We start from the raw sequence: 10,453 nt of genomic DNA on the forward strand, positions 1-10,453 counted from the left end.
CTAAGAAGGCTTTTACCTAAAGCTTATTATCTTTATTTACTAAGAAGAGAAGCTTTTTTATAATAGTTAATTAGGTTTTAGGTTTCTTCTAGGTAAGTACTACCTTAAGTTTAGTTAGTTAAGTCTTATTAGTCTTAATATATTTAGATATATTTCTAGTAGTCTTTTTACTATTACCTACCTTAACTATAATATAGCTCTTATCTAGTATTATTTCTAAGCTAGGCTTAATATTATTTTACTTCTTACCTACTTTTTATTGATTTTATTAATATTATAGGCTTACTATAAGTATATACTAATTCTAGATATATAATTTTAAATATAATTTAGACTATTAATATAATCTTTATTAGTATTTAAGCTTATAGTATACTAGTATTAGATTAACTAGCTATTTTTATATTAAATAAGATACCTTTAAATATACTTAATAGGTATCTTTCTTTAGAAATAAAGACTTAGCTATCCTTATAATTTCTTTATTTTATAGGGTTTTCTTTAATATAAAAGTAATAAATAGTATTATTAGCTAGCTTAACTAGTATATCTTTTAATAATAGCTTAGCTTTTATTACTATAAAGTATTCTATTATAAAGAAAGTTAATACTAAACTATAAGCTAATTACCTATTTTTATCTTTATTATCTATTTTTTTCTTTTTTACTTTAATTATCTATATTTATATAGAATTAATTAATTACTTTTTAGATATTATTAATCTCTTTATTATTCTTAATACCTTTATTCTTAGCTAGGAATACTTAGTATCTTTTAATAGTTAATAGTTTTAAATAGTTTTTATTAAACTACTTCTTTTTAGCCTCTTTATATTTTTTTTAAAAATAGTTAGTTAATTAATATTCTTTTTTCTTATAAATAAAATACTATTTTAAAGGTTAACTTTTCTAATTATTTTTATTATAAAAGTTATTCTTTTTCTATAATTATTAATAATAATTAAAAGGTTAGTTTTAATTATAATTACTATTATTATTACCTTTAAATTTATAGTTTATAAAAAATATATTTATAAAAAACTTATTAATTTATTTATATATAGTAATTAATTATTAAATATTAATTAATAACTCTTTAAAACTTATAACTAGTTTAAATAATATAAAAGTATAAGCTAAGATACTTTAAACTACTATTTAAAGAGTTTATATAAAATCTTAAAAGCTATATAATTAGCTATTAAATATTCCTTAATATAAGCTTTATATCTTATTAATTATAATTATTAAGTATTAAATTATACTCTTATTATTATTCTTTTTTATTATATTTATAAAAGAAAAAGCTAACTATTTTTAATAATATCTATTAATCTTAATAATTAGCTTAAAGTATACTTTAATATTTATAATAAACTTTTTAAATTCTATACCTTTATTAATAAGGTTTATAATATAGAAATTCTAGGCTTAATCTTTTAATATAGTAAAGAATATTTAATTAAATATATCTTTTAAGATCTTAAACCTTTTATATTTATTAAAGAATAAGTAGAATTTAATATTAAAAAAGTTATTTTTATAGCTTTTAAAAAACTTTTTAATATCTTAGAAGTTCTTTTTAAAATTAGCTAGTTTATAGAGAATATTTACCTTTAGCTAAGAAAAATTATAGTCTTCTTAATATAGATTAAATCTTAATTAATTATAGGTTAGGTTATAATAGTTAAAGTTATATTAATCTAGATTATAGTTATTATATTATTATTTAAATAGTTATTAGTAACTATTTCTATTATATCTTAAGCCTTAGAAATAGTTATTTTTAATTATTCTATAAAATATATATTCTTTACTTTTAACTATAATATTTATTATTAGGTAGTTAGTAAGGTAATTATTTATAGTTAAGGTTTAATAACTACTTTTAATATTAATTATAAAATATTTATTATTATAGTTATTAATAGTTAAGGTTTAATAATTACCTTTTTAGCCTTTAGGGATTCTTAGGAATTCTAAGGTTATAAGGTATTTATCTAAATCTTCTTATATACCTTTATTTCCTTAGTTAAGATATATATATTTCTTTATTTAGTAATTCTATTCTTTCTATATTAATTCTTACCTTTATTAAAGTCTTAAATAAAATAGTCTTTATACCTATTTATTAATAAGTCTTTTAGCTAGAGTTAAGGTTATTAGTTAGTAATATATTATAAAGGCTTATAATATTTTAATATAATTTAGGTAATCCTTATTTTCTCTTAACTATTTTAATAGCCTTTTTATTTTTAATAATTCTATTAGTTAGTTCTATATCTTAATACTTAGTCTAATTAGTATATAAATATCTTTACTTTAAAGAAAATTATAAAGTTCTTTTTTAATATATTAACTAAGCCTACTAAATATAACTAATTATTACTTTTTAAACTTTTTTTAAAAAATAAAAAGAGTTTTATTAAAGAATTAATATTTTTATTTTAATATTTTAAAATATAACTATATTTATATAACTATATTATTTAAATCCTTTTTTATTATTATATTTAGGTTAATTTTTAATAGCTAGTTTTTTATTTATCTTTTTATTATAGCTTTTATTACTTTATAGAATTAGTTTAATAATAATAGTTTTATAATACTTTTAATTTCTATCTTTAGCTTATTTACTATTCTTTAAGATTAGCTTAATAATAAATATTTTAAGGTTTTATATTCTTAATAATCTTTTTAATAGTCTTAATTATTATTATTTATTAAAGATAAAAATCTTAAGAATTCTTTTAAATTATTTATTATTTTTATTTTCTAGCTTTTAGATTTAATAAAAGGTATATTTATTATTATTTTTAATATTAATAAATAATAAAAATTAAACTTATTTTATTAATAAATCCTTTTAAGAAGGTTTTAGGTTAAATATAGATTATTAATTTAATAATAAATATTCTAATTAGGTTCTTTAAAGGAAGTTTTTTTATAATAAATAATAAAATAAGTAATCTTTATAAGTTATAATAAATAGTAATCTTTTACTTTAAGTAATATAGAAGAAATTATAATTAGTCTATCTTTTTTTTATTTTAACTATTTATAGTTTTAATAACTACTAATTAGTATTAAAATTAAAGTATATTTAAATAATAATAAAAGTAATAATAATATTAATTTAGTTCTTAATAATTAAGATAATCTAACTTTAATATAAACACTGCCTTCCTTAATAGCTAGGATTAATAGGTCTATAGCCCTTAAAAGTGGGTCTCTTGCCTATGCGCTGGCTAATAAGAGGCCAGCTTTAAGTTGCCTGCTTGCACAGGGTCAACACTCGATTTTTTCTTCTTCCCAGAATGAAGACAACGTCCAAGGTCTAGAGCTACCTACCCCACGCTGTCGCGCGGATGATCGTCCCGGTGCCCAGAGCCGACCGGGTACTAAACCGGATCAATGGACAAGACTTTTGCCCTGATCAACGGCGCAATACCATATTCCTCTGTCCCTAACCCAATCGTCCGAGGGATTGCATCATCCTGGCAGATGCAAAACATCCCGTCGTCCTCTGGAAACATGGCAGTTTCGCGACATGGGATGTGCGACTTGCATTGTCAATATCGCGGCAGGAAGAAGCAATAAGGATATGGATGGGCTGCTGGCCAATCGAGGCCACGGAGCGGTGTTTTCATGACTAAGTTAATAATTATTAGGGACCTTTTTTCCGCAGCCTTTTCTCCGCAGCCTTTTGTCCGCAGCGGCGGTCCCCGGACCGACGCCGGAAAGGCGGGCGGACAAGGTGCCGACGCAGCGCTGGTCATGACCACTCCCGTGCTGCTACAATTTTCAATTCTTCTTTCCTCGTTCATATTCAATTGAGATGCTGCCCCTTTCCCTTTCTGATATTCCGTCTTATCCGTTTCATTCGCTTCTTCACGAAACCCACACATCGTCAGCTGCAGCCTGACTCAGCCAGCCGCTGATAACAGAACCGCCGAAAGGTCAAGTTGCACTCGAGCCTCTCCACAGCACTAATAAACGAGTCGCTTTTCGGGTACGTTTGCAATAATGGCTCTTTTTTATTATTATTTACAAAGTATTGGTGGCTGAACCATCGTGGTTGCAGACGAGGTGTGGCTACATATTAGAAGGCGTGCTTTGGCGTGTGCGCCACACAGCCTATACCAATTGTGGCGAAGCTGGATCCAATCCAAAATGCAAGCCTTTTTTCCTTCTTTTTCAACTGGTGGTGTCAAGATTCTTTGCACAATCAATCAGAGTGGCGTGCATCAAGCACATCATTACGCTAGTCAGAGACACCCCAAAAGACACTCAAAACAAATCCCTGTTGTCTTGTAATATCGGCCCGAGACAAGAAAAAGCTGAGGGATTGCCGGGAAGGGTGAAAAAAAAGTCGCTCGTCTTTGCCCCTCTTTCAAGGCCCGCCCATCTATGTAACTCATGGTGCCCCTCTCCTCAAATCTCTTGTTCGTCAGATAGTTAGACTCTTGTTGCGTCAGAGGCGGGAGGGCCAAAAAAAAAAACTGCCGTAAACACCGCGCCAGCCGCACAGCCACTCCCAGGCACGCGACAACTCTGGGAAGAACCTTTGCTTTTTTTTCCAACCAAACTTCATTGCCCGACGTCAATACAGAGAAACCAACACACAGCACAACCTCTTTTTCGGGTCGTCGTCACCGCCCGCACCCCCGCAGACATGGGCTCAATGCTGTCCCTGACCCCCGCTGCCGACGCCGCCGCCAGCGCCGACGCCGAACTCCGGGTGACGCCGGCCTCGGCGCCGATCACCAAAACACCACCAACAGCGAATGAAGGCGACGATGGGGTGCCAGCGCCGCCGACACAAGCACCGCAGCAGCAGCAGCAATTAACGCCGCCGCCGTCTCCCCCGCCCAATACCTACGCCTTCCCCACGAGCAAGCTCAAGCGCCGCCTCACGCAGCCCGGCAAGACGCCGCTCGTGCTCGTCGCCTGCGGCAGCTTCTCGCCCATCACCAAGCTACACGTGGAAATGTTCGCGCTGGCGGCCCGTCATGTCCCGGGGACCGAGTTTGAGATTGTCGGCAACTATCTGAGCCCGTGCAGGTGAGCACCCTCCTCCTCCTCCTCTTGTCCCCCCCAAACAAAGCTGCGTTCCGTCGTCGCTGACCCGTCATGGAACCAACAGTGACGCCTACAACAAGGCCTCCCTCGTGCCCGCCCACCACCGCCTGCAAATGTGCGCCCTCGCCGTCGACAGCCTCGGCATCCACGTCGACGACTGGGAGGCCACGCGCGTCGACGCCGCCGGCCGCCCGCTCTACAGCCGCACCGCCGACGTGCTGCGCCACTTTGACTCGGCCGTCAACGACGTCCTCGGCGGCATCGTGAGCGCCGACGGCACCGCCCATCTGCGCGCCCGCATCGTCCTGCTCATCGGCGCCGACCTCGCCCTGACCATGAGCAACCCGCGCGTCTGGGCCCCCGCCGACATTGACGTCCTGCTCGGCTACTACGGCGCCTTTGTCGTCGAGCGCCCGCACCAGTGCGACGTGCGCGACGCCATCGCGCCGCTGCGCAAGTACAAGCATAATATTTGGGTCGTTGACGCCTTTGAAAACGACATCAGTTCGACAAAGGTCCGCGCCCAGATACAGAACCGCGAGCAGTCAATGGACATTCCCGGCGCTGTCTTCAAGTATATCAAGCTACATCGTCTATACCTCGAGTAGACGGTAAACAGACATCTTCTTGGGGATTTTCTTTGGTTTATTTTTGCATTTACACGAGACATTCAAGTCTCTGGTCCTTTCTTCTTCATGGCCACGACTCCAACGCCCGCGCTGCGCATTCTACTGCATACACATACATACATACACACAGCCATTATTAATGACAACATTTGCATACCTCTATCTGAAAACATAAATTCATGTACCCATCCAGTCGTATATACTCTTTCATCATTGCGCGTACAGAATCCGTTCATGGGGTGGCAGGCTGTCCAACATCATGCTGTGCTGGCTTATCCTCATGTCCTTTTGGCCCAGACGCACCCAATATCCAGCGTGGGCGATGCTCTTTCCGACTGGTCGCCAGAAGCGCTCATACGTGGCGCCGTCTGAGACATGCTCCACTGTCCTACCTGGCGTTTCACGCGCGATTTGGCACTGTTCCGCGTAAATAGAGCTGGGCACGGCAAAAGCAAAGTCAGCCACACGCGCTGGCAGCTGCCGCACCAAGGCGTCCACGCGACGCATCAGCAACTGCTCCACGATATCCTCAGAGCCGCTGCCGACCTTTCCCGGATCGACAACAAGAGGGTCTCGTCCAGTCCACTGCACAGAAATGTACAGCACCTTGAGCCCGCGAAACGAGGATAGCACGGCCCGCAGCATATCCTCGAAAGCCCCCAGCAGCTCCTTGGTCTTGCTGGGAAAGCTGTCCGCCCACGGGGGATACGGTCCAAAATCCCACAGCACCTCGAGGGATGTAATGGCCGCCACGCGCTGGGGCAGCAGGAGACGATCAGCGTTGAGGATCAAGGCCTTGCTGGCGGTATGTATCGTGTTTGTGCCGTACAGAATGTCGATGCCCTCCAAGTACCTGGTTATGACGTTGCGTTAGCATATGCAGAAAAGCTTCATATCGTGTAGAACATGTCAGTATCTTTCTTACGCTTGTCGGCAAGATAGCAGCCAGCCCATGGCACCAATTCGGCACTTGTCCGGGCCGATGCCCGGCCATAAGTTGCATGTATTGTCCGGAGTGATGCCGCTGCGACACTGGTCCTGGCATGGCTGGACGGTGTGGCCGTTGCTAAGATCCGTCCCAGGTGGGTTGCGGTGGCAGACGGAACCGTGCCACAGCCAGGCCTGGCGTGCTGTCGTGTCAAGGACAGGATAGTACTTTCCGTCACCGGCTCGGCTGGGCTCGACGAACAAGCCGGCATGGCCGGGGACGGCGCGGTCGTGGGCAACGGGCTTGCTCCGCCATGGCGGGTAGCTGAGAAGTAAGTCCATGTGCAGGGTGCGCTCGCCAAAGGCGGCCGTCAAGATCTGGATGCGGATCTCGGCCGGGAGCCTCTGGAAAAGAGCGCTGTTGACTGTGGCATCAGACCTGGGCTGGGTCGCGAGGTTGGTGGTAGAGGACGCTGGTGTGAGCAGATGCCTGCGCTTCCTGGGCAGCTCCGGCGGTCCGTCATTGACGAAGCCGTGAAGCCATCCAGACAGACGGCCTGCCATTGCGCGAGAATGGAAGGGGTTTGCGAGGCGACTGCGGGAGGCCAAACTGAGGCATCCGGATTCCAGAAAAAGCCCAAATTATGCCAAGTCGGAGCAGTACAGAAGCAGGCCAGTCGAGTCCTTTTACACGATCAGAGTTGGCGTGGCGTTGACGCGCATATGGATGCAGTCATTAGGCACAGCAGCGTCAGGCGTCGAACAAGGTGGCAACGGCCAGCAAAGGGCGTTTCAGGCCGATAACCGTAGCGCCTGGCACAGGGAGTAGGTTTACGGATATTGTGCGCTCGCATTGCATCTGCTAAATCCACGGGGTGGATAAGGGCTTGTGGTAGTGGGAGCGGTCTTGGTCCCTTGTCCTTGTTGCGTGTGTGTGTGTGGTGGTGCAAAGTGGTGCGTGATGGACCCCTCAGGTCAGGAGTTGCTTTTAGCTGCCCCTCATTACGTAGGTAGGTAGGGTTCGTTGCGCGAGAGGGGTAACGGTAGATGGGAGGATCAAGGAAATTTGACAAGTCAATAATCAAGGGATTACAAAGGAGAATATAGCATCGACATGTCATACCAAAACGCCCAAAATGCAATACACAGCCATCACCATAGTTTACCCATACCCATGCCCTCGGGCTTGGACCCCGCCTTGCATCGCCACGATAGTTAATCAAGCTCGGCATCTGTTAGCTTCACGCTACAACGCAGCTCAGCCGTGGCGCACAATCACGACTCTTCTGCAGCTTTAAACTTTGCCCAACTACCCACAACCTTCTCGATCCGTCTTGTTCCTCCCATCTCCAGCTTTACATACGTCTGACTAGGCACGTGCAGGCGGGGTCGTCGACGACCTCAACCAACCGACCCTCAACCCCCTCAGCCACTGATCAACAGCAACCGCTATATATACTCGCAATGTCCGACCTGTCCTCGCGCTTCCATAACCTCCGCGTCTCCCTCAAGGGAGGCGATGTCGTCGACGAAGACTTAGGCGGCGCCATCGGCCTCGACTCAGTTGGCGGTGGTGGCCGAAGCACCGTCCGCGCTGACCATGAAATTGCCAAGCTCCGCGTTAGCCACGCCCTGCGTGCCTTTCTCGTCGACCGTGGCGTGCTCTCGGAAAAGGAAGCCAACCTCGACGACGAGGGCGACGACGTTCGCACCCCAGCCCTCACCGCCCTGCTCGCCCAGGGCGACTTCGTCGCGCCTCCGGACCTCGTCAACCGCGACCATCCACTCCCCGAGTACTTTGTGAGCTCCTCACACAACACCTACCTCATGGCACACCAGCTCTATGGCAAGTCCTCCGCCGAGGCGTACGAGACGGCCATCCGCACCGGCTCCCGCTGCGTCGAGATTGACGCATGGGACAACAGCGATGACAAGAGCGAGCCCAAGGTCACCCACGGTTACACTCTGGTGTCGCACATTTCCTTCCGCGCCGTATGCGAGACGATCCGCGACATGCACGACGAAGAGGCGGCCATTGCCGCTCAACACCCCGATCATGCCCCTACGCCGATTATCCTGTCCTTGGAAAATCACTGTGGCCCCGAGGGCCAGAAACGCCTTGCCGAAATCATGCACGAAGTCTTTCAACATCGTCTGCTCTCCGCGCCGCTGCGACAGGAGCTCATAGAACGCCACGCCGAGGAGCACCAGGCCGACGGTCGCGACCACGACCCAGCCGAACATGTCACTCTCAAAGAGCTGGGTGACAAAATTGCCGTTATTGTCGAACACCACTTTGGCGAAGATGTTCTCGATAGCGACTCTCAGAGCGAGGACGAAGAGGACGGGGAATTCGACGAAGCGGAGCGCAAAGCCCGTGAGGCGTACAAAGCCAACAAAAAGGATGAGGCCAAGAACATCCAAATCATTATCCCCGAGCTCGCGGCACTCGGCGTATATGCGCAATCTGTCAAGCCCCGCGACAACACATGGTTCGACCCCGGCGAGCTGCTCGAAGGGCCGCACCACCACCTCATCAACGTTTCCGAGTCTGGTCTCTCCAACCACCTCCCCGCCAACGCCGCAAGAATCGCCGTCCACAACGGCAGGCACATGATGCGCGTGTACCCCAAGGGCACCCGCATCAGCTCCTCCAACCTCAAACCCGTGCGCTTCTGGGGCCTCGGCGCGCAAATCTGCGCCCTCAACTGGCAGACCTTTGGCACCAGCAACCAGCTCAATGACGCCCTCTTCGCCGGCTCCGACGGGTACATTCTCAAGCCGCCGGCGCTGCGCCAGGGCGGCAACGGAGAGCTGGCGACGGGCCAAAAGAAGCGCCTCCGGCTGCATGTCGGCGGCGCGACTGACGTCCCCCTGCACGCCGACCGCGAGAGCCACACACTCAAGCCGTACCTGACGTGCACGCTTCACAGTGCGCTGGCGGAGAACAATAGCGACGTGCCGAAGCGCAAGACGGACGCGTACAAGCACCACAAGCTGGGCTTCCTGCACAAGGGCGAGAACCCGCCCGCCACGGACCCCATCTGGGATGAGACGCTGGAGTGGACGTATGAGGACAATGAGCTGGTGTTTTTGCGCATGCTTATCAAGAGTGACGATGCATGGGCACGTAACCCCATGTTTGCCGTCGCGGCGGTGCGGCTATCGTACACGCGGCCGGGATGGACCTTTGTAAGAATGCTCGACATGCAGGGCAGAGAGACCAAGTGCACTGTGCTGCTGAACTTTGATATCCAGAATGTCGCCGTCGCGTAATGTGATTTACCTTTTTTTTATGTACAATTTTACGCTACATTTGCGTTGATACGCAAGAAATGACATCGACGAACCCACGGGCTGGATTGGCAGACGGCGGGAACCAAAGTCATTTACAAAAGAGCCGAGCTCCGATTCTAGACTCCAGTCAATAAAGGCGTCATCTCATTTGCACGCTCACCAAGTGTCATCATGTCCAAACTCACAGCATCCCTCGAAAAGGCCAACCTGGTGACCTGGCGCGACCGCCGCTCTGATCGCCCACGTCAGTTGCACCCACAACGGATCTGTCCGTGTCCTTTAGCGATTAGGCGACCGTGCAGCAGGGCAATCCGCTGGCCGCGTCGCAGGTCCCAGCATGAGCCTGACATCGAGGTGCGCACAAGCAATGTACCCCCCCCCTTGTTCCCGCAAGCAACGCGGCGTCCAACACACACATGTCCATCATCACGCATAGACCGGTGCCGCCCGCCGGCGACGCTTCGACCTAGACGCGCCGACGCCCGAGGGGATCTCAGGGTTGCCTTTTGGGCGGGCAC

The 10,453-nt window shown here is 44.6% G+C and overlaps 3 protein-coding genes across 3 annotated transcripts; 2 read left to right on the plus strand and 1 right to left on the minus strand.

The window, feature by feature from the left end:
- Window positions 1-4,675: 4,675 nt before the first annotated feature.
- On the plus strand, window positions 4,676-5,690 carry CCM_06858 (nicotinamide-nucleotide adenylyltransferase 2; the record flags this gene model as incomplete). Its single annotated transcript, XM_006671996.1, has 2 exons — window positions 4,676-5,064; window positions 5,147-5,690. The coding sequence occupies 2 exons, from the start codon at window positions 4,676-4,678 to the stop codon at window positions 5,688-5,690; spliced, it is 933 nt and encodes a 310-aa protein (XP_006672059.1).
- Window positions 5,691-5,921: 231 nt separating this feature from the next.
- On the minus strand, window positions 5,922-7,202 carry CCM_06859 (uncharacterized protein; the record flags this gene model as incomplete). Its single annotated transcript, XM_006671997.1, has 2 exons — window positions 5,922-6,564; window positions 6,637-7,202. The coding sequence occupies 2 exons, from the start codon at window positions 7,200-7,202 to the stop codon at window positions 5,922-5,924; spliced, it is 1,209 nt and encodes a 402-aa protein (XP_006672060.1).
- A 900-nt stretch (window positions 7,203-8,102) lies between these two features.
- On the plus strand, window positions 8,103-9,914 carry CCM_06860 (1-phosphatidylinositol-4,5-bisphosphate phosphodiesterase gamma 2; the record flags this gene model as incomplete). The annotated part of the gene is made up of 1 exon (XM_006671998.1): window positions 8,103-9,914. The coding sequence occupies one exon, from the start codon at window positions 8,103-8,105 to the stop codon at window positions 9,912-9,914; it is 1,812 nt and encodes a 603-aa protein (XP_006672061.1).
- Between the last annotated feature and the right edge of the window lie 539 nt (window positions 9,915-10,453).

This window comes from Cordyceps militaris (assembly GCF_000225605.1).
Source record: "Cordyceps militaris CM01 unplaced genomic scaffold CCM_S00005, whole genome shotgun sequence".
In the NCBI taxonomy this organism is placed as follows: Eukaryota; Fungi; Ascomycota; class Sordariomycetes; order Hypocreales; family Cordycipitaceae; genus Cordyceps; species Cordyceps militaris.